The sequence below is a fragment of the Coregonus lavaretus genome (genome assembly GCF_964263955.1).
Source record: "Coregonus lavaretus genome assembly, contig: HAP1_SCAFFOLD_75, whole genome shotgun sequence".
In the NCBI taxonomy this organism is placed as follows: Eukaryota; Metazoa; Chordata; class Actinopteri; order Salmoniformes; family Salmonidae; genus Coregonus; species Coregonus lavaretus.
In genome coordinates, this window is record NW_028165182.1 from 710,714 (window position 1) to 730,305 (window position 19,592).

The 19,592-nt window shown below is 43.6% G+C and overlaps 1 protein-coding gene across 1 annotated transcript in view; it reads right to left on the bottom strand.

The window, feature by feature from the left end:
- The window catches only part of LOC311116189 (neural cell adhesion molecule 2-like), a gene marked incomplete at both ends in the record, with an annotated part of 112,407 nt that overhangs the window by 52,023 nt on the left and 40,792 nt on the right, over positions 1 to 19,592 (bottom strand). Inside the window, 7 exons of the mRNA XM_084191310.1 lie at positions 857 to 1,098; positions 3,685 to 3,858; positions 6,131 to 6,227; positions 6,522 to 6,709; positions 10,420 to 10,570; positions 16,049 to 16,194; positions 19,413 to 19,582. Coding sequence (XP_084047436.1) covers positions 857 to 1,098; positions 3,685 to 3,858; positions 6,131 to 6,227; positions 6,522 to 6,709; positions 10,420 to 10,570; positions 16,049 to 16,194; positions 19,413 to 19,582 — 1,168 coding nt within the window. The remainder of the gene's footprint in view (positions 1 to 856; positions 1,099 to 3,684; positions 3,859 to 6,130; positions 6,228 to 6,521; positions 6,710 to 10,419; positions 10,571 to 16,048; positions 16,195 to 19,412; positions 19,583 to 19,592) is intronic.

Here is a 19,592-nt window from a genome sequence, read left to right on the forward strand (position 1 = left end):
GGTGTTCAACCTTCCCAAGTTCTCTCACGTCACCCCGCTCCTCCGCACACTCCACTGGCTTCCAGTTGAAGCTCGCATCTGCTACAAGACCATGGTGCTTGCCTACAGAGCTGTGAGGGGAACGGCACCTCCGTACCTTCAGGCTCTGATCAGTCCCTACACCCAAACGAGGGCACTGCGTTCATCCACCTCTGGCCTGCTGGCTCCCCTACCTCTGCGGAAGCACAGTTCCCGCTCAGCCCAGTCAAAACTGTTTGCTGCTCTGGCACCGCAATGGTGGAACAAGCTCCCTCACGACGCCAGGACAGCGGAGTCACTCACCACCTTCCGGAGACATTTGAAACCCCACCTCTTTAAGGAACACCTGGGATAGGATAAAGTAATCCTTCTACCACCCCCCTTACCCCCCCCCCCCCCCCCAAAAAAAAAAATATACATTGGAAAGTGGTTATCCCACTGGCTATAAGGTGAATGCACCAATTTGTAAGTCACTCTGGATAAGAGCGTCTGCTAAATGACGTAAATGTAAATGTAATGTATTGCCAGAAAATATATGCAAATAAAGTTAGCTGAACCGTTCATGGAGGGTTCTAAGAAGAACCCTTTAAATATAATAAGGCTCTTGGTATAACTGTTCATAGAGGGTTCTAGAAAGAACCCTTCAAAGATAAAGTCTCTAGGAAGAACCATTCATAGAAGGTTCTAGGTAGAACCTTCTGCAAAGGGTTCTACCTAGCACCAAAAAGGGTTCCCCTATTGGGACAAATTGAAAAACCCTATGGTTCTACTAAGCACCTTTTTTTTTCTAAGAGTGTATGGTAGTATTTGTTGTCAATCCTGACATCCAGCTACTCACTGTCTTGTACTTGACAATGTACTCAACGATGGGCATGCCCCCGTCATCTTGCTTGACCAGGCCCAGCCGGTAGGCCTTGCCCATCCCTCTCTGGCCATGCACCGCCGGGGGGCTGGGCTCACGTATGGGTAGAGTCTGGAAGGACTCTGTGTGGCTGAACTCCCCCTGGCCCTTCCCATTGACTGCAGCCACTCGCACTTCGTAGGTGGTGTTGGGCTCTAGGCCTGTCAGCAGTACTATCACTGTAGGAGGAGAATCGGGGAGAGCATTTGTTAGCACGTTAGCATGTTGTTAGCTTGTTCGCAGACAGACAGAGACGTAGAGCGATAGAGAGAGACATACAGATAGGAAGGCAGACAGACAAAAAGACACAGCAACAGAGACGGACGGAGAGACAGAGACGGAGAGACAGGTGGAGAGACAGACAGACAGTCAGACAGACAGAGGTTGAGAGAAGGGAAAAAGACAGACAGACAGAAGAAGAGATACAAAGAAGCATAGAAAGTCAGAGGGATACAGACAAACAGATTTTTTGACAAGTGGAGTGAAGGGGGTGGTCACCATCTACGCTAAAGCTAATCGCTAACAGCACCGCTAACACCACTATGCTAGTGCCACAAATCCCCTGTTCCTATCAGGACCACTCTCTTGTCAATACAGAGGGTGGGACGTACCATTGTGGAGTGCCACAGGGGGATCTGTGTGCCTAGATGTGTTGGGTGAGTAATCCACTGCAGCTGAGCTAGCTAGCATACCTCCTCCCTGCCTGCTTCCATTCATGGCCAGAGAGATAATACAGAAGGTAATGCTGTACACTGAGGCTCTAAGCCAATATGTGGGAGTGCTGTTTGTGTGGAAACAGTATGAAAGCAATAGTACTCCATTATTGATCCTCTGGGATCAGTAGATAGTAAAGCATCAACATCAATGTTCGGAGTAGAACAACATGTCATTGTAACCTCTTTGGAACTCTCAAACTCTACCGGAATACACTTTAAACTAGTGACTACCGATATACTATGTGACAACTTCACAGTGTGGAGGAAAATGATAAGCATCTGTCAATAACTGATATTCAATATCGGCCTAAAATATTGGCCATCGGCCTCCTTGACCCCCAGAAAATGGTATCGGCATCGCCCCTAAAGAATCCATATCGGTCGTTCTCTAAAAAAGACATTAGATCATACAACCACTCCTAAAATAGCAATACATTAATCAGTAGAGCTTTATGACATTTTCTCAGCAGTCAGCCCAAAATCATTGATTTCTATGTAAATTCGACAATAAAGTAATTTACATAGCTTTCATAGGTCGTCCTGCGGAAATCCCAAGTTAGGCATTAGCTGAACTTGGGTGAAGGTTGTTGTTTTGCAACTTGTGCTGCTGTAAAAGTGTGCTAAGGGTAATGGTTGCTTTGCAATTGTATAATGGGGGATCTAAATACGAAATGAGCTATTTTCTAAACTTGGGGCTCTACCAGGGGTTTGACGAGACCTTTAGTGAACGCCACTGGCATTCAGATGAACAAATTGTGCCAACTCATTTTACACGGAGCAGTTTTATAGTGCAAATGTGCATCATTACTATTAAGGCCCTGAAGTGGCTCCGAGGGCTAAATGTCAATTTGCAACTGGTAATTAGTTGTTTGGCTATCTCCATTAACATGCTCACCTCGAGACAAGGAAGGTGGTTAAACAGGTGGGGGTGGAACACAAGAACTAACACAAATTAAGAATTCGTACTGTACATATCTCTCGAATATCTCCCTCTCCCAAATTGCTCCCCTTCTCTCTAAAATCTTTCTTCCTTCTTTGCAAATCTTTCTTTTTGTTTTTCTCTCCATCTTCCTCATCTTTTCTCTTTTATTCTATCCTCTTTAACGCCCTCTGTCTTTCTTTCTGTTCCCATTGCCTGTATATATCACTTTGTTCTTACTCTATCCCTCAGTGATTCCACGCTGCTCAACATTCTCCGCATTCCATCTCACTATTGTAATTGACTCCAAAATGAGGGATATTAGCGATAAGCCCTTCAGGTTTGTCAGACCTGCTTATCGTCTGAGCATTCGTCCTTCTGAGTTCCTTTTTTTTTTTTGTCCTCCATCACGCACACACTCCCCTGAGTGCCTCCAAAATCAATATGGAGTCGTGGAGCCAGACCGGAAAGGGAAATAGAAAGTTGCTTTTCAGCCCCCCACCCCCCCTCTCTCTCCCTCCCTCCCTCCCTTTCACAGGCTCTGTGACCCGAGCGTAGGAGGCCTGCTGATCTTGTGGAGGCTTGCCATGGAGCGACGGTTTTAAAGGATCGCCGCGCGGATCAAGTAGCGACGGTTTCCTGCTCACGCTTGTTTGGCTGGTTCACTGGTTCGATTTGTGTGTGTGAGGACGGGGACTAACGTGCAGAAACAAACGTTCGTCAAGGATGAGGGGTCTTAGTCTGACTTAGGTGGGCAAGACCTTGCAGTGAAAGACCTAACCTTACTTAGTCCCCGAACACAGCAGCTTTTTTTTGTCTGAGTAAATGTAAGGAGTGTAAATGTGAGAAAACGTGAGGTGTGTCGCTATAGTGGAGATGGTCATCTAGAATGTCCGTACCATTGATGATGATGATGATGATGATGATGATGATGATGATGATGATAATGATAATGACGACAACGATGATTGATGATGATAAAGATGGTGTTGATTGATTAAAATGATGTCCATTTTGATGTAGATGATGATGGGAATGAAAATAACAATGATGATGACATAATGACAGCGATAATGATCAGAATAGGGATAATGAAGACCAAAACAGGGGAAATAAGGGAACACACTCACTCTGGATGCCATGTGACTTGACGTCTCTCCAGTCCTGCGAGCCCACTTCCTTGTAGTTGACCAGGTAGTGGCCAATGGGTACGCCGCCATGTGAGTCGGGTTTCATGAATGTCACTGTGGCGATGCGCTGCGACACGGCCGACAAGCGCACCGAGTACGGGTTCGAGGGCACGTCTGGAAAAGAGCAGAGAAATAGGTGTCACACTCATAACCGTCCCCCATTGAAACACACATCCAAACATCAGTTCCGGTAACCCTTCAGAAACATTACATTGATGTCTCTATTTGTTCTGAAACATAATGTCGCTGGTGTGTCGTTATTGGCAAATCAAAACTCTCACACTTGATAAAAATATGTAGCCATGGCAACTCGAGCTCATTGGGTTTTGCAATGCAGAATGCTTTGTGTTAACCCACACACAGTGTTCAGGCGTAGTTCAAAAAAGCCAAGGCCATTATATTTATCAGTGGTCGACTCAATCCCGTTATCACACAAACACTTCCCTTTTATCTGGTGGAGCCACGGGGCTTCGAGCAAATCAAAAGAAAATGTTGCTGTCCTACAGAGCCTCTCTTTTATAAGACCAGGAATACATTAAGTAGAGAGAGGCCTTTCAGCACGGTTGCGGGGCTGTACATAATCGAGCACACACATGCCCACACATACACACACAAGCATAAACGCACGCACGTACACACTGATATGCAGCATGCACACACACATACTAGTATAAGTACACGCACGCACACACACACTCACACACATAAACACACATGCAAGGCCATGTGCGCACACACACACAAAGGGAAACCATCAACCATATGGATAAAAGCAAAGTTTGAGCTATGAAGGTCTGTGTACAAAGCCAGATTCAACAATTGATTCTGAAAACCCATCACATATCGTACACGTCGCTAAAGTTGAATAGTTAGAATGTGTATCTAGCAACAAGTTATTATTTACACATAAACTGTATTTATTTCATTATTTCTATCTCTGTTGAGATATGACACAAAGTTAGAGTGGGAAGTGGGACAAATTGAACTCTGTTTGCTAGCACTGTGGGTATAGGCAGTTCAATCCTTCAGAGTCAAACCTTCACAGTCTTATATACACTGCATTTTTACTTGGCACAACTCCATGATATCTTGAGTAATACACCAGAGACCGTATTCACAATGCATCTCAGAGTAGGAGTGCTGATCTGATTTAGCCTTTTAAGTCATAATGAATAAGAGGGTGGACCTGATACTAGTTCAATACTCCTACTCTGAGACGCTTTGTGAATACAGGCCCAAATCTTCTTAACATCAGGGATAATACATGACTTTTCAACTATGATCTGCTATTCATAATATCATTCAAGTTACATAAAGAGTTGCATAAGGTGGTTAGCGCTGCGACACAGTTTCCATATGAATGAATTGATCATGAATCAAGTGTTAGCATTTAGCTGGGTAGTTGGCTGACAGGGTTGGCTCACAGTCTTCTATCTAGAGAAGTTTCCTCTTTCTTTAATGATCAGACTTTGAAGCCAAATCAAACTGATGGGCGGGAGAGTGTGTGTGTGTGTGTGTGAAGGACCCGTTGTTTCATTTAATAGATTCCCAAACCTCTGTTTTAGTCTTATGGTTTGTTATTCACAATGTGGCGACACTCCATTCATTTTGAGAGAGAGGGAAAGAGATCTGAATCTTATTTCAGCGACGCCTTGTTTACTTTCCTTTAGTGTGCGTGTCTGTGTGTGTGTGACAGAAGGAGAGTTTGTAAAGGTGTCTCTGTGTGTTTGAAGTGTGCGTTCCGACGTGTGTGTGTGTGTGTGTGTGTGTGCGCAAATGCATACGTATCTGGGTATGTGTGTGGAAGAATGTCTCTTAAAAAAATAGTAAGTCCTTTTTCTCAGTATTCTACTTCTAAGAGGCCCTGTGTTTGAAGTAATTGAATCTGCACTAAAGTGAATTGGACTGCGTTATTGTATATTAGCCTGCGCTATGCACCGTAAATTAGGGGGTACTTTAGTAAATAGGGGGAACTATGTTAAATCAGCGAGCACTATTTGAGATTAGGTTAGGCTAAATAGAGGTTGGGGGGTGGTTATGGGATTTACTGCCATGGAAATGGCAAATAAGGAGGTTATCAACAACAAAAAAGAGCAGGTGGGGTGCAAAACAGTTGGAAGATCCTATCTGGACTTCCAGTTGGGGTGGAGTTTTGTTGCTTTGGTCAGTAGTAGATTATATCATTGGTTGACTGGGGCTATATTTGGTCAATCATGCCACATGGATGATACACAGTTGGAACTATTTTGTTAATGGATGAACTTTGATATGTTGAGGTGCATGGTTTACCCGATTCCATGTGTATGATATCAAGGGAAAGTCCAATGTGCTATAATGAGGGGGGGGGGGGGGGGGGGATTGGTCACTTTATGAGGCCAGCACTTACCTGCCTGGGCCAAGATGAACTCCTGGTATTTCGCTCCGATGTTGTTCCGGGCCGTGCAGTTGTAGCGTCCGAAATCCCTATCGGACACTGGGGTGACCTAGGGACAAACATTTGAGTGAGCACAGAGACCAGAGCTAAGTCAATATACTGACACTGGCATTACACTTAGTGAAGGCTTTGGGTAACACTATTTTAGCCAGTATAAAGCATTGTTTCTTTCATTCAGCCCTTATTTTACCAGGTAAGTTGGCAAGGACCTAGGGAAGAGATGCAGAGGAGAGGAAATGAGTTGAATAGACCACTTGGAAGCTGGGGATGATAAGATGGCCATGATTTTTATTTCTGAAGTTAGACTGTTACCGGTGAGTGCCCTGTTGCTTCCTATACCCACCTCTAGCAAGGACTTGCCGTCGGTCGTGTGGACGCGTGTGTTGGCAGTGCCCTCGGCCGAGATGGTGAGGCGTTCTCTCCTCCATAGCATGGTGGCGGGCGGGTTGGACTTGACGTCACAGCTGATGTTTACCGGGTTGCCCTCCCATGAGTAAAATATGGTTTGGTTGGTCTGGAACTTGGGCATGTCTATCCAAGACACAACATGATTGGTTGGTTAGCTTCCAAGTCATGCAAAACCAGCCAATTAAAAAACACCCAGAACATCTGAGATGATCCGTGTAGCTCAGTTGGTAGAGCATGGCGCTTGCAACGTCAGGGTTGTGGGTTCGTTTCCCACGGGGGGCCAGTATGAAAATGTATGCACTCACTAACTGTAAGTCGCTCTGGATAAGAGCGTCTGCTAAATGACTTAAATGTAATGATCAAAATCTAAAAAACTGATTGTTGGGCTTAAGTGTAATCGCTCCCTAAAGTTAAAAGGAATCTTAAACTTAATTGAAGACACCTCATGCTGGGTGAGAGATCTTCATTATGATACTCTTCCTGAGTGTGTGTGTGTGTGTGTCATTGTGTGTGTGAATGTGTGCATCTGCGGTGCCGAGCTGGATAGGCGCTAATGAACGATCCCCCTACTACATTGGGGGGGCCGCTCGCCATCACCGCTCGCTGCTGCATTCACCCCGTAGTCAGTAGAGTGGCATTATGGTCTGTTTTATGCTTGCTCGCAGTATTCCATTAGGGAGATTGATGCCTGGCACTCTGTCACGAAGGAGGACGTGCCTCTACCCCCTCCTCTCGTCCCGCCAAAGACTTAATAAATTAGTTCATTAGTTCCGCTGCAACGGTTGGCTTAGCCTCCGCCACTCCTACACTCAGTCACACAGCTCTTGGACCCATTTTTGTCCCTCTACTTTCTGACTGTCATGTGTTGAGGGAGGGCGTGATGGGTCACTGTTCTGAGGGAGTGGCACTGCCAAGAGTAGCGCGGGAAAATCTCAGTGATCTCATGCATGCTCACCTCAAAGGGTGCCACCTGGGTCTAGATAGTTACTAAGTGCAATTGCACATCTACTTTGGCAATTATTATATGTGTGTTTCATGCCATTAACCTTTTCACGTGTGAGTTCCAAATATCTCTAACGGTCACCCCAGCGTGAGTTTTTTTATGCGTGTGATGTCAGAATGCACTCACTGTTCCAAAATGTGATTGTTACGCAACAGGACAGTTAACCCGCACTGCTCTCAAACCAAGGCACGCTGACTGCTAATTACCTATAGTCTGTTTCAACTTGTCAATTTCAAATTATTTTCTAACAAGTTTTATTTTCTAACAACAGTTTGAATTGAGGTGTGTTCCGCCTCCTCATTAATTCACATAAGAAGTAGCCCATTTCACTGTTGCTGACAATTTATGTTTGAGATTTACAGAGCCGGACAAACTTCTCTCTTCAACAAAAGCCCTTCCCCAGTGTTTCCCCAAATCAAGTATGAAGACATTTCACATCTCTAGTCAGAACAGGCCTTGCACAAACGATTCCCCCCTGGCACTGTTTCTGGCTGGCGCCCGCATTGCCTTCATTGTTGTTTCCTCACAAATAATAACTTTGGACATGTGTGCGTTCCTATCAAAGTGCCTTATTTTCTGTATATCGTGTTGTCGTTCCTACTGCAGTATGTATGGATCATAATGTATGTACTGTTTTATTCACGTTTTCAAGTACTGGTGACAAATCATGCATTCCGATTCTTGCAAGATTGTAATGGACACATATGATGTGTGTAAAATACTTTTTGATGGTTGTACTGATTATGATGAGCTAATGTTAAGCTATTTGCCAGCTATGTGTGGCACCATGTTTGTTGGCATCATACAATGCATTCTGTTTGTCACGTAAGCGTCTGTCAGACCAAAGATGTTATAAAAAAACGAGGTGAAGGCATAGTTCACGCGACTGACTTATGGTGCTTTCAAGACAACTGGGAACTGGGAAAAATACGAGGTCAAATCATGACGTCAGTGATCTTCAGGTCGGAAAGTCGGAGCTCTAGAAAGAGGCCTGAGTTCCCGAGTTGGAATTCCTAGTTGGATGACCGTAAAAAAAAAAATCCCAGTCGGAGCTCGTTGTTTTCAGAGTTCCCAGTTGTCTTGAACGCACTGAAGTCAGAAGTTGGAGATTTCCGAGTTCCCAGTTCCCAGTTCTTTTGAACGCGGCATCAGATTGCAACTATGGTACCTCAGGGTTGCCAGCTCAGACCCCCCTTTCCAGGGGTTTTATTTGATTTATCCTGTGTTTGCACCCCATTTATTGATAAATCCCCCATCATAGTAATATTTCCTGCATCATATCTCCGCACAATACCTTCCCCCATTTCTACCTCCCATGGACTTCAAAACCCCCCCACAAATGACATGAACCCCCCCACAAACCCCCCTAAAATGGTTTCATCCCTGTCTAGCTTTCGCGCTACGGTTAGGCTAGGAAGTAGGCTTATATTTGGGGTGATGATCTGTGAGGTGATAACATTTGATTTGTGAAAAACGGTAAACGACTTGTCAAGTCATGTGCTCCGGTTCTTGTATACACTGTAACAAGTATATCGAAGATTTGTAAAATGCTGAAAAGTGGCCAAACTAAGTTCATATTTTTCAGCCAATGGGCGCAGCCATCTTTGACTTCGTTTATTTGCATCTTATAGTGAATGGTATTCTGGGATTATGGAATTTTCGCTTGTCAAACATAAACAAACAGAATTTAGCTGCTGTTAGCTTAGCTGACACAGCTATTTTCTAAACAATATTTCATTTCTCCCTTGTGCTCACGAGAGATGTGGTACATTGTAAACAAGTCGCTAACTTATGTTTTGTTTTTTTGTCAGCGCAACCTGTTATGTAAACTGGTTTATGGAATGAGTTTGGCTGTGGATGTGTTCCGTGTGATGTTTGGATGTGTTCTGTAGCTCAATTGGTAGAGCATGGCGCTTGTAACGCCAGGGTAGTGGGTTCGATCCCTAGGACCACCCATCCGTAAAAAATTATACACACATGACTGTAAGTCACTTTGGATAAAAGCGTCTGCTAAATGGCATATTATTTATTTATTATTTATGATGAAGTTTGCATTTATCTTTTACAGTAAAAGGTGAAATTGAAGAATAAAGTTGTGAAGACCATTATTTCTCATCAATGCTGTTTAGATGCGTTTGTTGCATCAAACGTTCTGTTGCTACTGTTTCCAATCACATATTTGCGATGGTACGCTGCAGGGACCACTCTACAATGATCACAAATATGTGACCGTACACGTCAAAGGGTTAAAGAACCATTGGATTGAATTGAACTGTGTTCTGAAATGAGATGGTGAGATCTTTAGCTTTAATCTTATTATTAAAGAGTACTTGAGGAAGCAGTTTTTTCACCAGGAATTATGTGTGTGTGTGTGTGTGTGTGTGTGTGTGTGTGTGTGTGTGTGTGTGTGTGTGTGTGTGTGTGTGTGTGTGTGTGTGTGTGGTTGGATAAATAATGCAGCAGGATATCCTCGTACTAATTAGCCTTTCTGGGGGGCAGGCAACTCTGTTGTGATTAATCTAGCATTTGTTAAAAAGGGAAAACAGAAACAGTGTTCAACAATGGAATATTATAAGTCAGCAGCTTTGTGTGTGTGGTTGTGATGCTTTGCATGTGCAAATGAGTTGTATTGGTTTTAGAAATAATAATAAAAATAAGTTTTTTTATTAACTTCCATTGTCCTCAATTCATGCACCTTGGTTAAAGAGTGAGGTAGCGGCTGTGCTCCATTCTCTTTGTGTGTATACTGTTCAGATGTGCAAACTTGTGTGTGTGTGTGTATACTGTATCTGTGCAGGCATGTGTGTTTTTGTTCCCAGACTGTACTTACACTCTATATCGAGGAACATGCTCTTTTGGTGGCCCCCGATCCTGCTGAGGGCCTCACAGTCGAAACGGCCCAAATCAGTTAGCTTCACCCCACTGATGGTCAACATGGACTTGCCATGGCGGCCCCGCACGTCCACACGCCCATCCTGGCTCTGTGCACACAAACATGCATGAGCACATGCATGCGCGCACACGCATGCACACACACACACACACGCGCACGCACACACACACACACGCGCACGCACACACACACACACACACACACCACACACACATGAATGGATCGTGAATATATTTCATACTGTACATCTCGTGAAGAATTTGCTTTATCCACTCCATCCATCCACACACACATACACTTTTTTTTTCTGTTGACCTTTTACTCCATAACAACCTCACACACCTTCAAAACTGTTAAACCCCCCTGACACTCAGTCAAACCAAGTATCTGATGTAAAATCAGTTTTACGCCTCTGGCTAGGATTAATGTGATTGACTATCAATTGATTTGCAATAATTAGATAGAGAACTGTGAAGAGAGATGGTCTCAATTTGAAGCCAAGGGTCAATTAGATTAGGAGCAGCAATCATTCCTTATAATCATCAATGATGCTTAACGAAGACAAACTATCTCAGGGTGATCATCACTTAGAAGGAGATCTTTTGGGTTCTTCAAATACTTTGAGAGTTTGATCAAGCCTGTATGGAGTGCCAGATGGGCGGGATTTGCACTTTTGGGACTACTCCAATGGTTATTTTAATATTTGAAAGAAAACAAATATTATTTGAACACGTCTGCTAGCTGGGCGGACTCCCTAAACAGATAGTGACTGCCATTGATTAATCAAGTGCTAGGGTTAGAAACCAGCAGGACTTGGGCCCAGCACTCAGAAGACTGCAGTCGTAACCCACAGAGTTCCCATGCCAGGTCTAATTTGGCCTATAGATATCTCTCCCCCCTCTGGGACCCGTCTCTGTGTCATTTTCCTCCCTTCTCCTTTAGTCTTGAGCCCTGGTGTCTCCTGGGAGCTCGCCCCTGCAGTGTGCGGATGTGGCAGACTCAAACAGACTCCAACTGACTCCAACGCCCACTCTATAGATCTCCCTAGACAATCGATGCACATCCAGCTCCTTTCTAGTGCTCCAACGCCAGCCCCAACACCTCCTGTTCATGCCCATTATAATGCCTCAGTCGTATTAGCCCTGACTGTGAAGTCTCTTGCATTCATTTCAGACTGACACATTCTCTTGCAGTTATTTCAGCTCACACAGTCTCTCGCTACTGCCAGGTTAAAGAGGCCTCCCTTTTTAGGAGTGATAAAGGGTATAATAAAGTTGGTTTGATTTCGGGGGAATCGTCATTTGGTTTGATCCTGGTTTTACCTTGAACATGATTATTTTTATTAAAATTGTGGTTGGCTATGAAAGTGGTGCTTTCAGTAGCATGGTCACAGTGTGCTCCCTCACCTATACAGCAGGTTCCCTCCACATTCCATTTGAACAATTCAGGAGTGGAACTGGACATTGAATTTGGAGTGAATAGAAATGCTGTCCAATAAACAGTGGGGCAGAAAGCAAAGCAAATCTGCCAGAGGAAGAGAATGCTGACTCTGGGCTTTGTGCATTCTCTCTCTCGCTCTCCCTCTTGCTCTCTCTCCTAGAATTGGGTTATTTATTCCCAGGTTCCCCTGGCATAGGAAGGGATGCTCTCTCTAGGGAGAAGGAGGGAGGCGATGGGGGGAGGAAAGGGAGGAGGGCGAGAGAGAGGGCAGGAGGGAGTGAGACACTAGCCTGTTTGATATGCAGTGCAGAGGAGCTGACATGGACAGGAGGCACTGCAGGAGCACACACTTAGACACAGACAGACAGACAGACAGACAGACAGAGAGAGAGAGAGAGAGAGAGAGAGAGAGAGAGAGAGAGAGAGAGAGAGAGAGAGAGAGAGAGAGAGAGAGAGAGAGAGAGAGAGAGAGAGAGAGAGAGAGAGATGAACGAATGGCGGGATTCAACGCAATTGTGCATTAGTTGATGCCTTCGCAATATGGATGTGCCTATAATGTTGATATTTGCGCGTACTAAATATATTTGTTACTAAACAGTGCATTCTAAATAGTATTTAATATGATTAGTACACAGTGTGTAGTTTAAGTAAGTAGTAGGCAAGCCAGATTTCGGACACGGCCATAGTCTATACTGGTCTCTCTCCACAGAATAGTATACAGTATTTACCCCCCATAGTTTCACTGCCGAAAACAAAAGCACTTCAAAGCAGACATAAACAAAGTGTGTGTGCTTATTATTTTTAGGCATTGAGCGTGTGTGTGTGTGTTTGTGCACATGTCAGCATGGGGACAGAAAAATACAGCATACGTGCGCGCAAACACACTCAAAGCAATGTGATAGACACTGCTATTTGTGATTACCTTAAGGGGAGGTATGCAGCATTATCTATGACCATTAAACTAGATACAAAACAACTCATGTGCTTTACGAGAGTGCTTTAGAGTAGAAGTGGACCAAATTGGCCTTGTTCAGGGGCACTTGCAGTCCGTAAATGCTGTGGTTCTTAACCTTTTTTGATAACTGTACTCCCATTTTCCTCAGCCTGATGTATACCCTTCTGTGCAACCATTCATTAGGCCTATGTTATAGGTGTTAATGCTTGAACTGATAGTAAGCCTACCAAGAACCATTTTCATCTGAAGAACCCTTCTTGGAAAATGAGGGTTCTTTGTAACCTTTTTCATCCTAAGAACAGTTTTTCTAAGAAAGGGTTCTTTGATGATTCTTTAGAAAGCAATAAGGATCATTTCTACATAGAACCATTCTGAAGAACCCTTCTAAGCTTTATTTATTGTATTTTTTTTTCTTTATTTGAAATAGTGGCTAAGCATTAGTGTTTACCTCAGTGTTAAAACTGCCATGATGTATTTCAAATGAGTATTTTCTGTGATTTTATTGAGCAGAGAGTAGGAGAAAAATAAGGGAGTCTGAGTGAACCAGCAGTGTCTGCTATGGTAAACAGTAAATTGTACAGTGTTACATAGTGTTGATTTTTCAGTGTAACATTTCTAGTGTTGATTCAGGAGTTAAATGAACTCTACAAACACTCAGTGGTGTACAATAACCCCAGTGTTGGTATTAATAACAAGAGTCAAAACCATGGCCATAATTATCATATTTCCCAGCATGCTCTATTGCAGGTTGATTTTCAGAATTGTTTGTTTCAATATCTGTGTTTTTGCATGTATATTGATTGGTTGATTAATGTTATTCTACACAAATATAAATAACATTTTTACATTTAATGTGACTTGCAGGCCTGATTAGGCCTGTAAACCAGAAGTTTCCGACCATTGTGTTAGGGTATAACTAGGCCTTGAAAGAAAGGCCTTATGATATACACTGAGTATACCAAACATTAGGAACTGTTGAGCTTGAAAAACCCAGCAGCGTTGCAGTTCTTGACACAAACAATACCCGGTTCAAAGGCACATCAAAAATGTTTTGTCTTGCCCATTCACCCTCTGAATGGCACACATACACAATCCATGTCTCAAGACTTAAAAATCCTTCTTTAACCTGTCTCCTTCCCTTCATCAACACTGATATAAATGGATTTAATAAGTGATATCAATAAGGGATCATAGCTTCCACCTGGATTCACCTGGTCAGTCTGTCATGGAAAGACACCAACCGCAAGAGGCCACAAATTCAACCCTGTGAAACACCAAGAAATGTGGCATAAACTCTTAATGACAAATCCCTCTCTTCTCTTTATCCCCTGCTCTTTCAACTATCAGGGGTAATACAACTATCTTACAACTGTGTTTCCCCGCCGCACTTTGCAAGCCCACATAGCAAGAAAGAGACAGAGATGAAAACAGAGAGAGATAGGTAGAGAGATAGAGTGGAAGATGAGAGATGGAGAGCAGATCAGTGGAAGCCCTCTCCTATCTGATGTGATGAAACTGGATATGCCCTCCCACACCCTGCAATAATCACACATGATTTTAAATAAGATATCTCCAAAGCTGAACTCCATACAAACTTCTCAGATGGTATTAGTACTGGCTCTGGATCAGTTAAAACAAGATGCCACATCTTTCCTTATCCTCTTTCTTCAGTAAAGATACAGTGGCTGTTGTCCTTGGGAGTGTCGGCTCACTGTAAGACCTTATTAAGCTGCCGTGAATGGGGAGCTGCTGTGGCTCGCTGCTGCGTCTAGCATAACCTCGCCAGTGGCATTGAGAAGAGAAAACAGGTAAACAGAAACCCCCAATGCTCTGTTACTATGTATCATTGACTTTCAGCCAGGGTACAATGTTTCTCAGCAGGTTTGCTGGGTTTGTATGTGCTTCAATGAGAAACAAATACGCTAGCTGGCTAGCGAAGGAGAAAAGGAAACAAAATAAAACAAAACAAAGCTCTTGCTACATTACCCCGACGTAAAAGTAGTTGCGTTACGCTTTATGGTACTGGATAAGAGAATAAGAGAATAGAGACTAGCGTGCTGGCTGTGTCTGGATATGCAGATGTAAATTGAGAGAAGAAGCAACTAGCTTTACACCTAAATGACCATGGCCATCCATCAAGGCAGCAGTATACACAAAGCCCTGTTTGTTCTTTCCCATACATTTAGGTGTGTTGCTCAGCGCTCACATAATTGCATTTGCCTCGGTGCGCAAAGACACATTTACTCTCTTTCGGCACCGTGATTTATCAAGCCGAGCGGTTTGAGCCAACGCACACATTCATTTATCTCAGCCATTGACCTTTTTTCCATAGAAAGCGGCAGCCATCTTTGCTAATGCAGCGTCTCTTGAAAAGCATTAGTGCTCGGCGGCTACTGAGACAATGACAGACAAACACACGGTAGCTGTCTGTTTCCTCTTAGCCATGTTGAGAGCATTTCTTTAACCTTTGTCCGTTGAGGCACTATGACTCACAATGTATGCTCAGAGAATCTCAGATGAATGGTCTTTATTGAAAACATCCTAGTCGTATACAACATGGTTTTATTTCGATTGAGTCATCAATGGCATCCAACCTTGATACACTGAGTATAACTTAGCTTACCCTATGGCTTAAATGTATCTCTTTGTTTAGTAACACAATTAATAATATTTTACTTCACATATACCTTAGGAAGGAGATGTTGGAATTACTAGGCCCACAAAACGTTTATACAATATTTTTTCTCAGTGCTGAGAATTACTCTATGATGCAGTCACAGCCATCCTCAAAGGTGAGCATTCTCCTCAGACATGTTCTTTGTTAATACCGGCCATCTGGTCTGCGCATGTGTGTCTGCGCAAGAAATAAGTGGTGAGAGAGGGTTGAGGACGGTACTTTGTGTGACTGTAGGCAGTATGCAGTGAGCGGAGGGTGGACAGTAAAAGCAGGGACAACGGGGTTACCTTGTGTGTGTGTGGGTGTGTGTGTGTGTGTGTGCGCGTGTGTGTGCACTCAAGCGTGCCTGCGTGTGTGCGAGCGTGTGTGTGCTTGCTTGCATGTGACTGTGTGTGTCTAGAGAGGGGGAAACGGGTACCAGTAGAGTGCAACAGTAGGCAGCATATAGTGAACAAGGGGGCTGACAGTAAGAGCAGGGGACAGCCCAGCGTTACCTTGTCTCTGTCGGCGAAGCTCCGACCGTCGCTGGCTCTCCTCCAGGAGATCTCAGGCAGCGGCTCCCCCTCGGCCACGCAGGAGATCATGGCAGCACTGCCCTCTACCGCCGTCACGTTACGCAGCTGGGTAATGTGTGGCTGGACTGGAGGGACAGAGAGAGAAAGAGATTGAAAGAGAGGGAGGGAGGGAGAAGGGGGGAGAGAGTCCAAGATAGATAAAGGAGAGAGAGAGAGAGAGAGAGAGAGAGAGAGACGGAGGAAGGGATGAAAGAGATAAAGAGAGAGCGATAGGGAGGAAGAGAAAGACAATAATTTAAGACAGGACACGCCTAAGGCTAACACCATGTATTGGGGGATGGACGACATTGGGCTTGATTATTAATGCCAGCCATAAGATCTAAATCTACTGTTCATACTTCTCTAGGCTATAAACTGTGCAGTCCTTGGTACATTTGAGTCCACTGTCCACACCGTGCCCAGACAGACAACCAGGACTTTAAGTCTCCCTACTCCCTCAAAACCTCTTTCTCACGATACCTTTACTCCTCTTTCTCTTCAACAGAAGTTTCTTCCTCTTTCATATATTCTTTAATATACTGTCTATTTTACTCCTTCTTTCTGTGGATCCTCTGGCTTCTTAACAGACGCAGCATTATGCTGGCTGGCTGCCGGTGGGGGTGTTTAGTGACGAGACACGCGGTGTACAGACAAACCCTTTTTTGATGCTGAGCGCCTCTGATAAAAAACATTAAGGAGCGGGGCACCGCGGCTGTGGCGTCGAGGCCCGCTCACCATTTGTCTCTGGCGAATAAGCCACTCTCAGACACGGCTGTCTAAGCTAGAGCCCGAACGCCACACGTGTCATGGGCAAATAGTGTGCAATATAAATCATGTATTTTTTAAAATGACACCCTGTAAAAGTAAAGTAGAGACGGCTGTAAAGCTGTGAAGAAATGGAAGTGAATGGAGAAATAGGCCTAAAGTGTGTCTGGATTTTAAGGCTTTCTTGGCGAGATCAAGAAGTCATTTGTAATTTCACACAGAGTGAACCTTAGGGTGGATGAGCCATCTGAGGGGATTTGGAGCTTTTCACATAACGGGGTCATACACACACATATGCCTAAATGCACCAACACACACACACACACACACACACACATACAAACACACACACACACACACACACACACAAACACAAAATCAATGACTTTCTTTAGGCCTTTAGGCCTACATAGTTAAATTTGCTTTGTCCTTGAAGCCAAAAATGTAAACATAAACAATTATCTTTCGACAGAAATAACGAGGCACTAATATTTTGGTGGAGATCATTTTTTAAGGTAAGCTAAATACTTTCAAACATGGCCTTGAGACCGGCCTCAAGTACTACACCGCTTCTCTATTTACACCCAGAGGCCCTAGTGGGAACCAAGCAGCGATACACAGATGAGGCCTATGATTCATACAATAACTCCTTAACCCGCTTAAGCTTCTGAACAACAGGTACAAGAAATGGTCAATTCGGTTCAAGTGTGTCTTCTCCTTTATAGATGAATAAATGATCAGTGGAGCAAGCTGAAGATTAAAAGATATTAAGCGACTCTTGGTAGCACAATGGAAGTTTGCTTTATTGTTAAAATCTACGCGTTTAACCAATACCTTCATCAAGGTCTTCTCTTATACACATTATTATGTAAAATAAGCTTTTGCTTCAAGTTTTTTTAACATGTAGATTAGATTCCCATTTCAATATAGCCTATGCATATTGATATTTCATGGTAGACCCTATGTTGGCCAGCGCAGCTCGCTGCGGGGGACACCAACCGCAAGAGGCCACAAATTCAACCCTGTGAAACACCAAGAAATGTGGCATAAACTCTTAATGACAAATCCCTCTCTTCTCTTTATCCCCTGCTCTTTCAACTGTCAGGGGTAATAAAACTATCTTACAACTGTGTTTCCCCGCCGCACTTTGCAAAACAAAACTCAAGCCCTCCACTAACTTCTTCATTTAAATGTGCATTTTGAAGAACAACCGGAGCCTGGGCCTTGAAAGGATCTTGATGACTAGAGCATAAATCTCCATACATTTTCATAAAGAGGAAAGAGCTCCATCAGAATAATCAGGGAGGAAATATGCTGGCAGCTTTATTAAAATATACATTGAAACTTTTATGAACAGGGTGTCACCGATTGTAAAATAAATTAGATATATTTTTTCCCTCCGGAATTGTATTAGATTCAAGTTGTTGGATGATTGGTTGAGGTAGTGGCGACTGTATGGCGAACATTTTCCACTGAAATAATATTTTCCCTTGGTGAATAGGAATTGGCTGTTTGTAACGCTCAAGACGAAACACCTTATATTCAAATCCATATTAATATTCATAGACACACATGAGGTCGCATAAGGTCAAGGACACTCTCTAGAAACATCCAGTAATACCACAGATATTGAGCCAGATATTTCACTGGATGTATAAGTGTGAAGCATCTGGTTGGCGTTTCCACTCACTACCAAATACGGTGATGAGAGGAAGCCCAGTGGCCGGCATTGGGAGAAGATGGAGCGAGATGGATTTTGGTCGACATTATTCAAATGTTCTCATCAATAAAACATTTGATCTCAACACAGTTTTCTGTTCCCAAAACTAAAATCTGTTACGAACAGAGTGGACTACGTTTTGTAGATATTTCAATGGAAATATGAAAATACATTGTAGAACGCGCCAATAGGATCTCACTTGCTCATGCTTGGCTCTGCCCACTATGACTCATTTGTTCCTATTGGAAACGACAGGCTGTGGTCTATCTTGGGCTAGTTATAATACTCAGGAATATGTAGCTTATGTTGGAATATGTTCCTTATAATGCACAGGAAACATGTAGATTCCTATAGTGCCTGCTGCCTATGGCGGAATTTGCAGTTTGTGGCTCTCAAGACCCAGTGTCTTTCATTCCAATCCATATGGATTTCTATTTATAGAGAGACACACATAAGGTCAAAGACTATAGACTCTCTAGGAACATACAGGAATACACAGTAAACATGTTAAAAGCTTTCTATAGTGCCTACTGTTTATAGACATCTAAAGAAAAATTAATTGAAAAGTAAATGGGTATGCTATAATGACATCAATTCTTGGTCCAATTCTGGTTTTCTGGTCGAAGCAACATCAAATAGCCAGATAAAATCCAGGTATCAATGTGTTTTTCATGATGACATCAAAGACGGCTGCGAAGGACATTATATTTTGGTTGTAATTATTAAATGCGACTTGAGACCATTTTACATGTTTACTTAAATTTGAGAATGTCATAACATAAGTATGGATGCCCACGAGGGACATGCTGCTACACTCACCGAACACTTTGAGGAAGAGCTCCCTCTCCTCCGCCCCGGCCTTGTTGGTGGCTCGGCAGGTATAGTCGCCTCCGTCCCCCTGGATTATGTTACGGATGGTCAGGGTACTCCTGCCTCCCTCCAGGGTGTTGAGGACATACTGATCCGACCTCTCCAACTGCTGGCCCTTCCTGTGTACAG